This window comes from Populus nigra, chromosome 10 (assembly GCF_951802175.1).
Source record: "Populus nigra chromosome 10, ddPopNigr1.1, whole genome shotgun sequence".
NCBI lineage: Eukaryota > Viridiplantae > Streptophyta > Magnoliopsida > Malpighiales > Salicaceae > Populus > Populus nigra.
In genome coordinates, this window is record NC_084861.1 from 12,381,642 (window position 1) to 12,400,712 (window position 19,071).

The following is a 19,071-nucleotide window of genomic DNA, read 5'->3' on the forward strand; positions in this document are numbered from 1 at the left end:
TGATCGGATGGAGATAAGGGGGAGATTAAACTTTGAAGCAGGTGAGAATGTCAGAATATGAAGGGTAGATCGGGCCTACAAAAGGCAAACTATGAGAATGCAAAAGGAAAGCAAAGACCGAGTTCTGATCACATTGCATCTCTAGTCGATGCCGCTTCATCGTCAAGAATCATTCCACGCTCATCCTTGTAAATACGCCCAGCTTCTTCTTCCATACTTTGCAAAGACTTTTCAACCTAACAATATAGAGAAATTAAGTAAATGGAACCATTAAAAAAAGATCTTGTGTCAGATTTATGCTATGCACGCTCTGGTTAGAAACCCTAATAGCAGGGTTAGGGTTAGACAGAAATTCACAGACGGAACTATCAATCACGTACCAAGCAAATTTTCTAAAATCAATTAAAATTTTGTTTGTTACCGCAAATTAAATATCACGGCTCAAAATGACGACTCTCAATTTCTTTTTATTTTGTATACTAATCGCCTACTTTATCCTTTGTTCTGGTGGTGATGAATCATTATTTGCTTGGCACGTGTTTGGACCAAATATGCATTGTACTTTACGGATACAAAATCCATACGATCGACATCTACCTACCTTACGCGTATAATATAAGTATACATTGAAAAGTGTTATTTAGTAATTTGAATAAAGATTGCAGAATGAAATCTTTATAAATGCATGGTTTGGATGTAAATTACTGATTTAACATATGAATTGTAAGAGATTTAGTCCCAAAAGAGACACGACGTCCATGGAAGATCGTGTGTAAGGGATACACGTTTGATGAATAAAAAAGAAAATATTCCGACGAATTATGCGGTGCCCCGCGAATTTAATGCCCAATTGGGTTGTATTTACTACTCTTATTGGCATCCAAATGTAAACATCAATGTGAAGGCTTGTACACATTAATGTGAACGCTGCGGTTAATACCCTAATTAATTATGCATTAAGTGAGATTAAATGTCGCGGGGGCAGATGTGGGTTCTTATCGGTGGTGGTCGGTGAACCACTCTCTCCTCAGTCCGCAGCATACATTGGTGTTTATTTACTTTGATTTTAGATGTTTTAGCATTGGTTGACAATATGGCTCCCTAAGGATTTAGATTTTAGATGTTTCAGCAGTGGCTGAAAATCTGCGGTGCTGAAGCTGTATTTTTATTCAGCATCTGTTTTATAAAGATGATTGTAACCGGAAAACAACATTAATTCATCGGGATAAATTACGTAATTAGCATAGTAAATGTAGAATTTTGACAGTAAATCATCATTTAAAAATATTCGGTAAAATAATACACTTGATATTGTCACATTTTTAAAACACGATATAAATTAAAATTTCAATCCAGATAAAAGAATATAAAATTATAATTAATATCACAGTTATATTTATCAAGCTATATTATTTTATCAAAAAAAAATTATGTCACTTTGCCTTCTTTTTTTTTCTGTGCTAGTTACACTATTTTTCCAATTCGTTGGACAAAGGTACATAAAAAAAAAAAACTATCAATCACTATCATTATCCTTTTATAGTAGCTCTAACTTGTAATTTAATAGCATATTCTCACAGGAGAAAGGAAAAACAAAAAAAAGACAAGCAGATGTTCTTGAAATTCGTTGTCAATGAATCGTTTTGTAGTAAGAGGACATACAGATTGGGAGTACTCAATCCAAGGTGAAAAAATTCTGCCCTTATTTATGTACAGCCTCCCAACAACACCATGTGTTTTCCCCCCATATGTATTTAAACAACATTTAGCAGCTTGATTAGACCAAACAACTTCATGGCACCAGAAAACAGTCACGGGAGACGACTACAGGCCAAAGGGATGCATTAACAGTTCATGGGCTGGCAAGAATGAGCTGCAAACATATCACACGTGCCTAATGATGCATACAAGTACTCTTGCATTTCACGTCCATGCAGTGATTTATAGCTTGTGTAAAACCACCCATCGATATTGTGGTGACAAGGCCCTTCTCTAATTAAATTTGCAATTGTGAATTTTGGAATTAATTTTGAGATCCGATAGGGTTTAACAGCAGCTCACCCTGATTCTATCTATTGAAAACACGAGCGAGGAGTAATTGATTTGATTGATTTTGTTACAAACCATAACATCTCGCCTTACTTGTCATCCCCGCTCTCCCGCACACGTAGGCAAAAACACCACCTTGGAGTTCCCTTTTCTAACTTCAACCACCACTCGAATCTTCTGGGCGTGATCCAATCCAATATATCCCTGCTGTTGACCGTAATCCAAGCACAACTTCTGTTATATTCATGCATTTGCTGACGTTTTACCTGGATAGGAGGAAAGAAAGGCTGAAAAAAGTGAAGAAACAGAGCAAGTCAGACACGTTCTGGTCCCTGCAGTCTTGTTTCAATGGTAAATTTTGTCCAGAACAAAACTTTAGACCAAGCCAGCTTCTTGTTGGAAAAACATGAGAGAGCCAAATGGCTGATTCTTCAAGTAGTTTGGCCGATGCTAAAAAGCTCTTTTTCTTGGATGCACCGAATAGAGAAAGATCTGCATCACATAAATTAAATCATTCAGGAAATTGGGTTGCAACAGCACATGAAATCGACCTAATATGTACAAATAACTTTAAACAATCCATCTTATCAAGTTCCAATAATACCAGAATCATGTCTCGCTTCATAAATCAAATATGTATTGACAGAATTATCGGTTGTGTCCATGCTCACATCCATGTTCCAAATTCATGTTAAAATCAATCGCATGTTTTTTTGCCCAAATCAGGTGATGCTCGCCGCTTTTGTACGTGAGGCGGAAAGACTACTACAAACAAGGAAAACAAACCCCCCCAGTACATTCACCAGACAGCCATTTGTTGTTAAAAAAAAAGGTAACCAGTAAATGCCTATCAGAGTTCAAGCAATGTAACTTGATGACGACTCAAGTGACGACTTTGACAATGATTAGATTCATGGTTCTGTCTCGTTGCTCTTCAACTTCATCCATCCAATCGGAGAGCCACATGAGACCATTGTAACCAAAATATGCTGCTGCCACCAGAGTCACCACAAGGGTGACTATTAGAAAAAGCCACCTCATAGTGGCAGCATCTTCTGCTTCAAAACAAGCCATCATGGCAAAAAAACAGTTAAAAAACTTGGTCTTTGCTTCAGAAGAGTAACGTACCCGCATTTGTGAGGTCTTCTTTGCTCTTGCAGTCATTCACGCTGATTTTGGTGCTTAGGTACATGATTTTTAGTAGCTGGAACCTTTTCCTTCATTAAATATCATAAAATGCTATAAGATTTCAGGTCAAGAGCCCCCATGCACCGAAAAAGAGCATTGTGCTTGTGCATCAGAAAAGTGGATTCATTTATGTGATTAATATATATCCATGGTGGTGGTTTTATTAAGCGTTCCATAATGGAAAGGCGAAGCCATGTCTTTAATGGCCACACATTTTAGAACGTAAAAGGCACCAACTAGTTTATGACAAGGAGCATTTTCCAAGATAACCTTGTAGTAGAAACGGAAGGGAGAATTAGTTCCACATCTGAGCATTACCTAATGTATCATTTAATGAAATAACTTTCCTTATTGTAATGGAAATATCTCCAGTTGGCTGTTTCATCACACAACCTATAGTAAAGTAACCATAAGTTAAACCACTAGAGTAAGCGTGCTTCAATAACAGAGTCTTTTAATTGCCACACATTTTAGAAAGTAAAAATGCACCAACTAGTTTACGAAGAGGAGCATTTTCCAAGATAACCCCTTGGTAGAAACGGAAGCGAGAACTGGTTCTACATCTGAGTCCTGATAACATAAACAATCAGGCTACTATTGCATTAGTTGACCAAGCTGCCAACCAAGCTAAAGCTTATTCTGATAGCAATTAAATCAATAGACACTTCAAATTTTTTATAGAGAAAGCTATTGATATTACTATCTGGAACCATAAGCTCAAGCATAAAGAGTTCTGGAGCATGAATTCTACAGTTCAAGTTGGAATAAATAGTACCTCCAAATCTTTGGATTTACACAAATGCAATTCCTGATCCACGACCTGTGCTTTACTCTTGCAAGCGTAATTCCAAGGAAGAAGTTCAGGTCCAAAATGGTTTTCAGATATATCTTTGGGATCAGAGCCTGCTTTGCAATATGCTGCTTAAACCCTCTTGACATGGCATCTCCTTTTTCAAGGCTTGGCATTGATAATGAATAGAGACCTTGTAAAGAGTTGGTATGACAAATCAAGTTAATAACTGGAAGCTGAAATAACATTAACGTTTTGTGCATTAACAAAATGTTCCTTTTCACTAATCGTTTTATGATGAGGTGAGAAATTAGTAACCTTGTGCACTTGTCAGGTGATGGGCATTGACCTGGACAACATGTCTCGTGACATAAATGTGGACAATCATGCAATTCCCTGCACATCATATCAATTCTGAAGTTTCTCACAGCAATTCAAGGTGGCAAATCATTAAGAGGTTATGCCATTTTGAGTCCCCGAATATCACCAAAATTATTCTAAAAATTTCAAAACTTCAAAAGTTTCAGGTTTCAGCCTGTAGCACATAATGGCTGCTCTAGAAATCAATTCTCCAAAAATTTCCATGCAGAACCATTGTCAAAATTTAGAGCAGTTCCAGGTGGATGATTTAGCAGCTTTTCTTTTCTTTTTTATCAATGCAGAACCATTGTCAAAATTTAAACCATTATTTCAAAATTCTGTTATCAATTTTCAATCTTTAAATCCAAGTTGAAGCCAAATCCTTTCATCTTTTTTCTCACTCTTCAATATTTCTCCTTTATTTTTTCCTTTTCCTTTTCTCTCCACACCTTTTTCTTTTCTTCCCATGTCTCTCTTCAAGTTCCTAACTCTGGGTTCTCCTCTGTTTCACTCATCTAGCTTGGTCTGCTATTTTAGTCTGAGTGAAGTTTGGACTTTGTGTTTGTGTGTTTTTCTTTACTGTGAGTTATAGCTAGCGGTGTTGCTTGCTTCTCCTTATTACGTTTTCAAGTTGTGTTCAATGTTGACTGAAATTTTTAACTTTATTTGGTGACCTCTGGCTTTTCCCTGTTATTTTTTCATCAATTTTATTAGCTATTATGGTTGGGACAGCTTTGTCTATTTTTAGTCTTTTGTTTTCTTAGTCTGAACTCTTTCATTATATATATATATATACAAGGAAACAGAAAATAGCGTGGATCATTTCTCTAACAAATATGCAAGATCCAAATACCATATAATAGAATGCGATGCAAAAAAAATAATAAAATTGCAATTGCATCTCTGATAATGTTTCCTAAGCTAAAGCATGAATTACCTTATCTATAGACAGTAAGAAGCTATTTCAAAATAATTCTGAAGAATGAACAGTCCTGTGCATCAATTCCCCATTCATCACAATTTATACGCTACCGATGCACACGCTTTTAATTATGACGGTGTCTTTAAGTCAAAAAATATAATACTAAGCCAGAGGCATTTGTGTAAAATTAGGCCAACAAAGCAAAACTTCTCATGTTACAGCACTGTTGGCACAATCCAAATCATCAAACCATTTGGAAACATTTCTCTTTTCTTGTCAACATTTTTGCTGGTTCCTCTACCTATTGGAGCTAAAGAGTCTTAAAATCATGAGAGATAGATTTGGTGGACTCCATTCATTGACTTTCTGATTTTGAACCTTGAGTCAACATTTAATAGTTATTTATTTAAACGAGTAATTAACTATGGCTTTCAATAGAATTAATGGCTACTCTAGAAATCATTGAAATAATGGCTGCATGAAATTAAAGAGATATCCAGAATAAGCAAAACGCTCACCTCAAAGTGAGTATCTCCACATGCACATGAAATTGTAAACATGACAGTACAAGGAGCACAGGCACCTCTACATACAAGGACAAAACCAACCATCAAGACATTGCCTCAATATAAAAATATCCATAATGCATAAGATCTAATTAGATAACTAAGAACAACACCCCATTATGAAGTATATTGTCAGACTGATCCAAAGTTTCAGAAACTCAATCAAAGACGTTTCGAACAAATGAGTATGTGCGTGAAGCATTCTAAAATGCAGTGGCATTGTATAACTACTTTGGCTCTCATCTCTTTTTTGTTATATACCTATTTAACTCATGGTCATTCTTGTGAATAGAAGAAATGCAAGTGAGGCAGGATGAGGACAAGCATCCCGCTGGCATGGGTCAGGACACTTATGATTCTCACACTGAAGCCTCTTGCCACAGATCTGGAATTTCAAACATGTATTGAATTTCAGGATAAAATGATAGATATGAGGCGTAATAAGCAACCAAGCACTATGAAATGCACCTCTCCACATGGTGGACAGTCCCCATCACAGCACCTACATTTACAAGCATGCCGTCCATAATTTCTCAATCTTTGACTCCTCTCACACGCCAAATCTTGATAGCAAGGAACCCAATCTAAATTCAGTTAAATCTTCCCAATTTTGAACTCACACGATGAATAAATATGAAAAAACAAAAGTCAAAATTTTGATTCACTAAAAATGAACATACTAACGTTTATTGCATTATAACCAATCATCTTCATTGTAACAACGAGTACAATCTAATAGCAACAGTTCATAAAACACTGAATTGGATCAGAAAGCAGGAAAAAATAAAGTTTTTACCTCTATCTTCATCTCCCCACACTGACACAACTTGATGACAACAATTCGACAAGTCTCAATGCAATGCCTTCGATGACATCTCTCATGGAACCTATGCAAACCACAACTCGGCATTTTATCACAAGTACCACCAACATCACAAGCCAATCCTTCATAAACTCTCTTCCCCAAAACGGCAACCTCTCTCACACATGTTTTCTGCAGGCTAACAATTTTCCACACGGATTCTCACATCTAAATTCTCTCTCACAACACTCCCCTCTCCTCGACTTTCCTTCCGCATAAACATTTATAAACCCCGCGGCCATTACACAGCAGGCAAGTTCCATCATGGCAGATTTTCTTACAATTATGAATCCCACAATCTAATGATTTATTACAGACATTGTTACAGGAAAATAATTTGTAACTGCAGCTTAACAACCATCGTTTTGCCACAAAAACATGTCGTTTTGACAAGTTTCGGGCAAGATGGGAAGGAACGGGATGGCATAGCAACAAACAGAAATAACCACAGTTATTCTTCAACGGTCGGTAACAGATTTCGCAGCAAGAGTGAGTTAAAATCCGGGGATTATCATGTGGTGGATTTTCCACTTTGCCACAGAAACAGAGGTAACTTCTTGGAATTTGAGATATGGAATATTCAGAGCGGCATTTAGGGCAGATGCAGGTGGATGATTCAGCGGCTTTATCGGGGGAGGCAGGGAGGCGCGTGGAGGCTCGAAGAGCGGAGAGATCGGAGGATTGGCGGGTCCAGGATTCGATACCAGATAAGGTCGAAAACGGCGCAGCATAGAGAAGTGGAAGACCAGGTTGGATCGGTTGGTTTGATGCTTCGAGAGAAATGAGACATGATAGTATTTGAAAATTGAGTTTGTGAGATCTGCAGAGTGGTGGTGACGGATTCGGAGAACAGCTGTCGGTGTTGATGGTGGCTGTGGGCAGAGGACATTTCAGAATTTGGGGAGCTGGACTCTGGAGCAGTGGAACTGGAGTGGGGTTTGGTTCGGCTGGCATTGAAGAACGAACAGAGGGCGGGGTAATGAAGTCACGTGTTATCCACGTGAGCATTTGGAAAAATGAAGTGTTAGGCCCAGGGCTGGTGATGGATTGTTTGCTAGCCCACTAGCAGCAGCAATTAGAATTGAGATCCACGAGACAGGGATAGCTATCATCACGACCACCTAGTTAATTTTTCCGAGTTGACGAACGCCTGAATATTTCTGATCTTTGCTTCCTTTATCACACAACATATCAAAGAGAAAAGATTATATCATTTTCTTATTGCTTGGAGTCAACTGCAAAATACCTTCTCATCAGAGATTAATAAAATATGATAATCTTCCATCATTTTCTTTACAATATTATCGTGTAACACAACGAACAGCCAGACAAAAGCACCGGGCAGATGTTGTTATGTTCACACGGCAATAAAAAATCACATAATCACACCAGCTCACAACAACAAAGAAATCAAAATGGACTTCACAGATTTGTACATCTCTCTTTCGTAGTTTTCTACTTGGCGTGGAACTTCTACTGGTATCAAACAAATTCAAGGCGCACAAGGAGCTTTACACAATTGTATCTCTCTCCCTTGCGGTCATGGAGTGGAACTGCTCGAATCCCTTCTCTTAGCTCCCATACAGGAAGGCATGTTTGACCTCCAAAGTCATCCTTCTCTGACATGTCATATTCATGAACTTCAATCCGAAGCAGAGCTAGTTCTGGAACAGTTAATGGAAACTCAAACTCCTCATTCCAAAAAGGTATCCAACTGTCCTCCAGAATCTTCGTTTTCTTCATTACAGTATCTGCAGGGACCCCGGCAATCCCAACCTGCACATAAAAAAGTTAAACTGCACTTGATCATCCATTATTTTTCATGATCTAGGCAGTAGCCACTGATTCAGATACCTATTGGGAACAAAGGGGAAGGAGGGCCCAAAAAGAAGAACTAAGCAAAACAGAATCAAAAGTAAACTGCAAAAATCTAGCGAACAAATAACAGCAAAGATAAAATCTGTTACGGTAAAGTCTTGCATTACTACAGATCTCAACAATGCCTTAGCCATGACAAGAACATGAGACTTTTGATGGAAAGCCAAACTAGGATTAGACTATAGTTGTGTAGCAGGAAAATTGTGCAGTGGATTGAACGATTGAACGTAATCACTTAAGAATAGGAGACAACGAGGCCATAAGATTGTATCTACTTACCCTCGCATAGAAATCTGGTGGGGAATATGCATCAAAATGTGTGTGCTGGAAATCATAAAACCATCCTTCACCCATGTATATTTTCACCTATTCAGCAATAAGAAAATTGCAATTATTCATCTACGCAAGATTAACTGCACAAGAAAACATTACATGGACATTTTAAATGAATCCGGAAAAAAAGTCCATTCCAGCCAAAGGCATTGACAATAAGGCACTCACCTTCAAAGTTTTTTGCTTAGGTAACTTAGCTTTGGTATCAAATACCTCGCCATGTGGACCAGACTTCAGTAGAAAACTTGGTTTCTTCACAAATCCACACCCACCATTGGCTCTGAACATTCCTTGCATCAACCAGAGTGATCTTCCATATCCCTTCAATGAAAGACCTGCTTTTAGTATTTGGCTGAGACACATACTTTTATAAATTTGAAAGAACAATGATAGATGTAATGCATTGCTCAGCCATTATCATATAAGATAACTATATTAAAAAAAGACTTCATCATGATTTTCTCTTCTATCGATCTAGTACTTTTTAAACACAAGTTTGAATAAAATTATTCAGTTAAGCAATCCATTTACAAACAAAAGGCCAAAACTCCTAAAAAAATTGAATGATGTAACACCAAATCCTCCCACCCTTACTTTCTACCCTCAAAGTTTATGCTTGGGAACTCAATCATTAAATTTTGAAACACAAACCTGCATGTTAAAAGCAACCATTTGAGCACCATGCATCCATCCAATTAGTGGGTTGTAGTTGGATGAGTTCACACGAGTACCCTTTGGATACACCCTGAGTATATTCCGCTGGGTAAACCTGTACAGCAAGCCATTATCAGACATACTGGAACTTGGTTTTCTAATGATCCAATTACAAAGGGTATAATAATGGCATAGGATACGGTTATGAAGCTCATAAGCTAATTACTAGTATAATAATGGAATGATAATGCCAGAAAAGGAGTCAAAATTTAGAAGCCAGGATTGGATAAACACCACCACATAGAATATTAAAAGCCAATGTTTCAAGTCATTCAAATCCTTCCAACTCCACCAATAAATACATTCTCAACCATGAGCATTGAACTATTAAATGCACAATCGAACAAATAGTACCTGTGACAGTAAGGTTTCAAGCAGCAAATAAAGGCACATGTACTACTGCAGATGAGTTCTTTCAACGGAATGCTTTAGGATTTGTTTGTACCTGACAATTTCTTTTCCATGGGTTTCCGCAGCCTTTTCAAGCTGTTGCTCACTTAAGCTAAGACGCCTCACTTTATCAGGATCTACTTTCAGACATTCATCTAATCCACCTTGAGGCTTCCCAGCATGAATAGCAATCAAACGTTTGTATTCTGGTGCTATATCATGCTGCAACTTGTGATCTCCTTCATCAAGATCTTCCTCTGCATCACCATCATCTTTGTCCGATTCATTCTGCTCCAAGAAGGTTAGTCTGGAAAGAAAGTAGAAAAACCTGGCAAACTAAATACTAGTAAGTGTCTTCAAATACCTTGTCATCAGAAAGAATATGGCCATTAAGAATTGGGATTTCTTTCCCCCAAGCTTCTTCATCGGAAGCAGCATTCCCCTTCTGGGAATCACTCTCTTTATCCTTAATTTCCTTCGCCTCAAGGTATTCCTTTGGTGGTTTTGTTGATATGATAATCCGTCTCTTCAAAGACTCGGGGGAAGGGAATTCCTTCAAGCGTTCTGAGCCAGGAGTAAACAGGATGTCTCCAAATGTTTGAGTGACCATCTAGAAACCATTTGAAAGAATATTAAATCATTAGTCCGTAAGTCCTTCCCATCCTTACAGAATAGCAAAGACTCACCTGAGCCACTTTAGCCTGAAGATCTGGAGTAAGGTGGTCTTCTAGAGTTATAACAACAGGGAATTCAGATGCAGTAAAAGCGTGCTCATTAATTGACCTCAAACATTTGATAAGTTGCACCGGAGTTGTCAAAGTCCTAAACAAAGTACAAAGTACCACTGGTTAAAAACCAGGGAAGGATGGTTCAAAAGTATTTTGAAGTTAACTGAAATGGTTTCTCATAACTCACGATTGAAAGGTCACTCAAGGCAAAGATTAAAGGATATAAGTTGTACAATTTTTTTTTTTTTACAGATTAGCACATGTGGATCCCCCACTAAAAAAGAGGAAGCCACTAAGCTTCTTTATGATTCAAATCACCAAAGCAAGAACAAAATCAAAACTTAATGGAAAAAAAAAAATCACCATTAAGTTGTAGTACAATTATTGGTTCCTGCTTCGTTTCCTTTCGCAGTAACAATTGCACATCCTATAGTTATTTAGAGATACCATTATTAGCACAATAACAGCATACCTCCCATGAAGTACCTCCACATCATCATTGTCAGAATTTGGCCATATATCCAATTCAATTACCCTCACACCTTTTTTCAGAGCATTTATGATGGGAACATCGCTGCATTCACTACTAAGCTGATTCCCAGTTAGATATGAATTGTGGCCAGTATATATGAAATAGTGTGAAAGGGGTGCTGTCATATCATGATGCACCTGAAACAAAAGAATAAAATATATAAGCAAATACAGAAAAAGAAAAATGCAGATATCCGTACGAAATTGAAACAGAACAGTAATTCCAAAAAAAATCAATTAGAAAAATAAACCATGACGAAGAGACAATAGTTGAAAGCTCTTATTTTTACATTCCTGGTAGAAAATGAAAGACATTCCACTTTTAAAGAAACGTTAAATAACAAAAGTTAATTAGCGACATGGACAAGTTCAAGCATCCCATGAGACTCTACATCTAATCATACGTTTCAAAGATAATTAGCAATACACAATCCAATAGCATTCATTAACAAGTTATTATAATCATGAAATACTTAAATCAATGCAGCTTATTAGTAACAATTCAGTCAAAAGTCATAAGCTTGAGTTTTTCACTTTCTTTCCCGACATGGAGCACAAAAACCCGCCCCCTTCCTATTTTAGCTACCAAAGCAATATATATATATATATATTGAAACCAAAAAACAAATCTAACTATGTGTATGATAAGTACCAAATTTAACCAGAAAGAAAGACCCGATTAGCATAAGTCATTGAAGAATCAAAATTTAGCCACAACAAAGAAGGGTAAAAAAAGAGAGGAAAATTACCCCAAGTTTAAGATCAAGAGGAGGGTTAGTATCGCCAAAAAGATACTTAAAGAAGGCCTCAAGATGGAGTCCTTTACGGTGAAAAAGAGACAAATGTTTGAGGCTTTCAACAATAGATTGTGCTTCCTCGAAAGTGGCCTTTTCTTGTTTTTGAACCTCGATCAAGAACCTGTGGATATGATCAGCGGTCATGATGCCATTCTCCGAGTACAAATCAAACAAGGCCTTGATCTCATCCGGTACCTCGGCCACTGCTAGCTTGAACCTCCTGCGAAAGCAGAAGCAAACTCTGTATGTCTGTTTGGACATTGGAGAATTTTAGAGAGAGATGCAGAAAGATGGCTGTTGTTTTTATTTGAGTCTTTGAGGATTACAAGATTGTTGTCATTTTGCATGTAAGAAGAGAGAGTGCTGTTTTTTTGAGGATGGTGTGTGTCGGCAATAAAAGGTGATGGTTTCCAGATAAATCTGGGTGACATTGCGTGCGGCCAGATTGACCTTTAGTTTCTCTTGGACGGTTGGCATGGGCGTAGTGGCAGTGACAGGAATCCAATACTCTACACACTGATCCATTTGCTAAATTATACGCATGGCTGGTGACAGGCTGACAGGTAGCTTTGACCATACGCTATATCAAACAGTGATAATGCTTGCGTAGTGAGGGAAAGAATAAAGTTAATTGACTGCTCGCGATAAATTAATGGAGTGCTAGGGAAGGAAATGAACAATTTGGTGAAGAGGTGTTTGGAATTTCAGATGTTTTTCTTTTTCCCCCCTCTATTCGATATCACTCTTTATGTGCTGACAAACACTAATAAATTCTTTATCCATTGAGTTTATGGTAAATTATTTGCACTTGAAAGTAGAAACTCGTAAATTTGAGAGGATAAGCTTTTTTTATTATTCACACTTGATCGTTTGTGGCTATTACTGTAATTTTGTTTCTTGTTTCTTACATTAAACAACTAGAAGTACGAGGTTAAAGTGACACGCATGCCATGAAATCAGGAACTGTTAACACGTTAAATAAGTTGATGACTTCAATATCCTTCTTTTCAGTTACCAATTAGATGATAATATTTCTTAACTTTAAGAGAGAGAAAATTAGTTACCTGGACCAAAAGAAAAAGAATATCTTTCTGCTCAAAAAAGATACTCCTTTGAAGCAGTATTGGACCACAGCATCAAAGGTTTCTCTCACAAGTTATCTGATGAAACACACAGCTCGAAAAAAACAATCAGCTGAACGGGTTCCACATCGGATTACAAGGGGTTAGGATCTCTCATATTCGGACCTAATTATAGCTTGGGCCATTGTCATATCTACCTTCTGTTCTGCAAGGGCATTCCGAGAACTTCCTTGCAGTCTACGACTTTCGGGCCAGCTTTCACTTACTGGAGATTTTTGTTTTTTGTAACAAGTTTAAATAACTCATGGAAGTTAACTTCGATAGCCTGACTTGAGATTTGAAGGGTAGCTGATAATTAAAAAGCACGCCTTTAACCATCAAGCCATCCCATAATATTTTATTATATATTGCGCACTTTCAGAGCCGCCTTTAAAATGATGATAAAATTTTATGTGGGAAGGATGATCAAACGTGCCCCATGATTACTGCTTGTTGGTCGGTTCCTGATTTGCACCTTGACTTTTCCGACAAGGTTTTGATATATATCTTTTTTTTTTTTTTTTAGGAAACCTTACTCCTCAAAAAATGTATTTTGTGGATTAAGGTGAACGAGTAAAATCTCGACTGTTCCAGGCTCTTACAAGAGGCACGTCCTGACTCGAACTTGAGACCTGCTGTGTAAATTTTAAATCCTTTACCATCACGCTACGTTTCTTGAGGATATTTTGATATATACCGTTCAGTCTAGATCAGGATTTTTCTTGTAAAAACACATTAAGGAAGAGGCTCGGAGCCTCATATAACTATACAAGTGATTGGTCCTACCGGAGTTTTTCCATCCAAAACGAGATTAGATTCAGTGGATTTTAGGAATATTATTTGTTTTTTTACGGTTTGTATCTCGATTGGGTTACATTTAGGGGGGGGGGGGGGATAACAGTTTTACTTTGGGATACATCAAGACAGATGATATGTTATTCCAACTTTTTGGACAAAATTAACCATAACTGAAGAACAAATCATCTTAGGTCAAAAGTCGTTCGCTAAATAATCTTTTAAAGATGCTTCCAGGCAAGCTTCTTAATACGTGACCACAACTAATCACCAAGTGTAATGTGAAAGCACTTAAAAAACGAAAGATTACATCTGTGACATCTCAACAGCGAAGAAAGGACCTTACAGCAACAGCTAAGGCTGTCCATGTTAATTGTCAAGGGAAAAAAACTTTGCTTGTAACTTTTCATACCCTATCGTCGGTCTGAAGCAAAACAAAAGCATAAGCATTCGGGCCAGGTTCAATCTTCTTTAACTAATTATAAAGCCTATTTAATTATACACCTACTGTTGGACAATCTGTTGTTCTAGGAACAAGGGCTGGAGCTAGCTTATGCCGTCAATGAAAAATAATTCTGTAGAGGTTATACAAACTGAAACCCCATTAGAAGCCTTACATTCTTGAGTTTCTCTCCTTTCTTATCATGGAGAGGGACTGATCGGATTCCTGGTCTTAGATCCAAGACAGGCAAGCATGTTTGACCACCAAAGTCATCCTTGTCTGAGATATCATACTCTTGCACTTCAACCCGAAGCAAAGCCAGTTCAGGAACGGTTAGGGGGAATGTGAATTCCTCATTCCAAGCTGGAGACCAGTTATCCTCGATTATCTTTGTTTTTCTCTTTGCTGCATCAGCTGGTACCCCAACTATGTAAACCTGCAGTACTGTGGATTATTAGTTCATTAGCAGGAAAGCATGCGTGAGATAGATACTTCAGGAACATGATACAAATGCCAGCAATGTAACAGAATAAGGCAGGATTAGAACCTCAAAACCCTCACCAATCACAGATACCAATCTCCAAGTCTGGTGATTCAAACTTATTAGCAAAATCTAGAGATTACCTTGAGGATAACAAATCAAATGTTCATTTACTTGTCATCACACATCGTTTTCTTAAGCTAGAATGTGAAAGAAAATAGATATGGTTTGCTCATTAATGGCTTTTAATCACTTCAGAGTGAATTGTGTTTCGACCAATTGTGGATAAGGCAGGTTAACCAAAACATGTTGAAAAGTCCTTTTCCCATTCGTAGGTTGGAAGATGATGCTCAAGTATTACGAGTTTTAATGACAAATTTCACATTTACATGTGAGTAGGATACTTAATCCAACCAACCTTTGTGTAGAAGTCTGGTGGTGAGTATGAATCAAAGTGTGTGTGGCTAAAATCAAGGCGCCATCCATCACCCAAGTATACTTTCACCTGTTAATAGATAAAATAGAGTTCGGGAAGAGAGCTTCAGACAAATGAAATTCAATTTCAAGCAAGACTAGTACACTCACATTTAATGTCTTTGTTACTGGTAATTTTGTTTTAGGATCAAACACCTCGTTATTTGGACCTTTCTCCAATAGAAAATCTGGTTTCTTAAGGTAACCACAACCTCCATTGGCCCTAAACATCCCATGCATCAGCCAAAGTGATTTTCCATATCCCTGTTAAAGGAAAGCTCACATGTTACGAGGACTTTATATGGCTGACATTCTGTGATCATCATATATGCAAGAACATGAAGCTTTGGATTGCTTAACTAATTGGAACATCCAGGTAGCCTAAAAAAAAATTCAAGTCCCGTGATATCCAAGTCACTCATGGTTCATAAAGGATATAGTCTTTTAACTTATGAATGCCTCCTTCATGAAAGAAAGTTGCTTGACATCATATGGTTTCGGAAACAAACCTGCATATTAAACGCAATCATCTGAGCTCCATGCATCCATCCGACAAGTGGTTTGTAATTAGAGGAGGTGATCCGAGTTCCCTTAGGGTAAATTCTCAGAATATTATTCTGTGTAAATCTGGGAAGAACAACAGCATATATTAGCACTATCGATCTGGTTTTAAGATGGACAATAGCAATGGAAACTTCTTTGAAGCATCGGTAATCAGTAATGTTCGATAGATACCTCACTACATCAGTTCCATTTGTTGCCGCAGCCTTTTCAAGTTCCTGTTCACTCAAACTAAGACGTCTAACTTTATCAGCTGCAACTTTCAAAGCATCCTTTAAACAACCCTTTGGCTTCCCAGCGTGTATTGTGATTAGACGTTTATATGCAGGTGCCCCTAACTGGCCTGATTTATTGTCACAATCGGTTAGGTCTACATCATCTTGATCACTGTCGCTCTGCCATTTGTGAAAAAGTTAACGAAACACCTTAAAAATCTTACTTAGACTAGGCAAGATTCGCCTCTATGCTCACCCTATCATCCGCTTCTAGTTCAGCTGTATGGCATGGTATCCCTGATGCTTCGTCTTCTTCTTCGGATGAATTCCTTCCACCTGGTGATAAAGGTCCCTTTCGCTTGATGCCACTAGATTCAAGATACTCTTTTGGTGGTTTGGTTGAAATGATTATTCGATGTTTCAATGACTCCGGAGAAGGGAACTGTAATAAGGAATCTGACTCAGGATAGTACAGCATTCCGCCAAATGTTTGAGTAACCATCTACGTGCAAAGGTATTGGAGGTTATAGATACATAGGAAACAGAGAAGCTGAAAATTCAAATCCTTGAAAATGAATTGAAAGCTAACCTCTGCAACTTTAGCCTGAAGTTCTGGTGTGAGGTGATCTTCTAAAGTTATGATGACTGGATAAGGAGAACTAGCGAAAGCATAGTCTCTTATGGACTTCAGACATTTTATGAGTGGCACTGGAGTGGTCAGGGTCCTACGATTAATCAGGATATAACTTAGTTAGAGAACAATGATTCAGAATCATAACATCCATGTATGTCTTTCCTACAATGAATGCGTTTTTCTTTAACTCACTAATAACTCGATTCAATAACACTTCATTAGCTTCTGCTTTCCAAAATGCAATCCATGCTACCCTACATAGATTTTTCTCACTCTCTCACTATTTAGCAACTCCAATTTCTTTTGCATGAAATCCATTCAGTGAATTCTATTCATTATATTATTTTTGTTAACAAAAAATAAAATAAAATAAAAGTTAAAGACGCCCTGACCTTCATGCTTCAGGAAAGGGAAAGATGAGTTATACAGAACAGTGATATATTGTGCCTCTAAAAGCTTCTTCATTCTGATTTGTAATAGCAACTAAACATTTCGCTAAATGTTGCTTTCAATTTAAAGAAAGGCTTCTGCTTCACAAATACTACCATCCATGTATAAAGTAGTGGATATGCATATCCACAAATACATAAAGGCAAAAGAAAGTACTCACATTCGCAAAAATGGTACAATTGCAATCAGTATATACCTTCCATGAAGAACAAGAATCTCATCTTTTGCGGAACCTGGCCACAAATCTAGTTCAATTACTCTTACACCTCTCTGCAAAGCTTTTACAATTGGCACCTCGCTACAATCACTACTCAGTTGATTCCCAGTTAGGTAGGAATTATGCCCTGTATATATGAAATACTGTGCCAATGGAGCAGTCATATCATTGTGTACCTGGAATGACATAATTTGTCAAGGGCATACTCAACACGGTCCCCTTACAAATTGTTCAAAGCATACCCGGAAAAACATGGCAAAGATGCAGATAAGTAATGCTCCAAAGATCCCTGTTCGTAAGACTTGTAAGTAAAAATCTTTCCGTAATTTCTAAAAGAGAAGTTATTGTTTTGGTTCTTGATCATAACAATAAAAAAAATCCTTTCTGCTAATCAATCAATTTCTAGGCCCACACACCTTAATCAATGTATAATTCTAATTGCTAACAAAATCAACAAAAGGGGGCAGTGCTACTTTCACCTAGTCCACAATGTAAATGCCCCGCTTCCTGCACAATACAAAAATGTAGAGAAAAAGAGAGAGAGAGAGAGAGAGAACCCCACCTTTGGAATCCCAACTAAAATGCAAGAAGTATTTAGACCCATCATTTGCTGTAAAAAATTACAAACTTTATCCAACCCCATTTTCCGAGCTTCTCTAAAGTTCAAATTACAACAAGAAATAATTGAGAAAGAAAAGGTTTGGCATCAACTGCACAAGATTTTGCTTTCTTTACCCTATCCATGATTAAAAAAAAACATGATTTAAAAGCGTAAATCACAATTGTGATACTCTAAATTTCGTAAACGTGCCAAATACATTTAGCGACACAGTTAGGGAGAGGGGTAACCTGAGAGGTGATGGGTCCATTGAGATCATCATAAAGCAAGAAATGGAAAAAGTCATCAAGATTAAGTGAATGTCTGCTGTATCTCGTCAAATGATGCCTCCTGTTAATGACCTCCTCCACGATCTTCTGTGCATCCGCCAGCGTGCAGTCAAGCTCGTCCTGGTGCAAAACCAGGAAGCGCCGGAGCTGATCAGCCGCCATGTGGGACCCACCATTCGAGAACTTGGAAAAAAGTTGTTTCACGTCTTTGGGTGGCTCAGCTTCCGTGATCTTGAACTTTCTGTTAAAAAGATTAAACATCTTGTAATTATAACTCCCCATTTCATCTTTGTTGCTATTGCTAGATTCTGGTAGTGGAGATGGTCTATGCTTGTCTTTCTTGTAGCTCCCCATCGTTGAGTTTCTCTGCCACGCTATCTGGTTTTTTTTGTTTTATTTTCCAGAACCTTTTTGGCTTGAAGATTTGGGAGACAAGGAGGGAGAGACACTGAGGAGAGCCTATATATAAAACAGGAGAATTTGTAGCTCTATCTATCATAGGAGACAATAAAAGCAAAAGTACCAGCTTGATATCTGGCTTCTTCTTCTTGTTGTTTGACTAATATCAAATGTCATAATTATCCTGCTCTCGTACTAGGATGCCTTCGCTGCAAGCCAATCATGTGAGGTGACATTTTTCTGAAACAAAGCAATTTCGAGTAAATTCAGATTAGAATAGCGATGT

General features: G+C 37.7%; 4 protein-coding genes across 7 annotated transcripts; all 4 read right to left on the reverse strand.

Moving 5' to 3' along the window:
• Positions 1-1,612: 1,612 nt before the first annotated feature.
• Positions 1,613-6,745, reverse strand: LOC133704656 (uncharacterized). Of its 4 annotated transcripts, none has more exons than XM_062129553.1 (6): positions 6,672-6,745; positions 5,828-5,894; positions 4,346-4,423; positions 4,013-4,220; positions 3,178-3,260; positions 1,613-2,541 (listed from the first exon to the last, which is right to left on the reverse strand). In XM_062129553.1, exons 3-6 carry the CDS (start codon positions 4,413-4,415, stop codon positions 2,312-2,314), a joined length of 591 nt encoding a protein of 196 aa, XP_061985537.1. In that variant the 5' UTR covers positions 4,416-4,423; positions 5,828-5,894; positions 6,672-6,745; the 3' UTR covers positions 1,613-2,311. The 4 variants fall into 4 exon arrangements, with proteins under 4 accessions (XP_061985537.1, XP_061985535.1, XP_061985536.1 ...); XM_062129551.1 differs by having other exon boundaries at positions 3,178-3,266; XM_062129552.1 differs by lacking the exon at positions 6,672-6,745 and adding an exon at positions 6,137-6,265 and having other exon boundaries at positions 3,178-3,266.
• A 172-nt stretch (positions 6,746-6,917) lies between these two features.
• On the reverse strand, positions 6,918-7,721 carry LOC133704655 (NF-X1-type zinc finger protein NFXL2-like). The gene has a single exon (XM_062129548.1). It carries the CDS (start codon positions 7,689-7,691, stop codon positions 6,918-6,920), a length of 774 nt encoding a protein of 257 aa, XP_061985532.1. The 5' UTR covers positions 7,692-7,721.
• A 252-nt stretch (positions 7,722-7,973) lies between these two features.
• LOC133704654 (phosphoinositide phospholipase C 2-like) lies at positions 7,974-12,611 on the reverse strand. Its single transcript, XM_062129547.1, has 9 exons — positions 12,061-12,611; positions 11,253-11,449; positions 10,739-10,874; positions 10,417-10,662; positions 10,108-10,340; positions 9,600-9,717; positions 9,117-9,269; positions 8,895-8,981; positions 7,974-8,513 (listed from the first exon to the last, which is right to left on the reverse strand). Exons 1-9 carry the CDS (start codon positions 12,367-12,369, stop codon positions 8,220-8,222), a joined length of 1,773 nt encoding a protein of 590 aa, XP_061985531.1. The 5' UTR covers positions 12,370-12,611; the 3' UTR covers positions 7,974-8,219.
• A 1,677-nt stretch (positions 12,612-14,288) lies between these two features.
• LOC133705074 (phosphoinositide phospholipase C 6-like) lies at positions 14,289-19,071 on the reverse strand. The gene is made up of 9 exons (XM_062130165.1): positions 18,348-19,071; positions 17,478-17,674; positions 16,787-16,922; positions 16,454-16,699; positions 16,157-16,377; positions 15,931-16,048; positions 15,533-15,685; positions 15,366-15,452; positions 14,289-14,902 (listed from the first exon to the last, which is right to left on the reverse strand). The coding sequence occupies exons 1-9, from the start codon at positions 18,738-18,740 to the stop codon at positions 14,609-14,611; spliced, it is 1,845 nt and encodes a 614-aa protein (XP_061986149.1). The 5' UTR covers positions 18,741-19,071; the 3' UTR covers positions 14,289-14,608.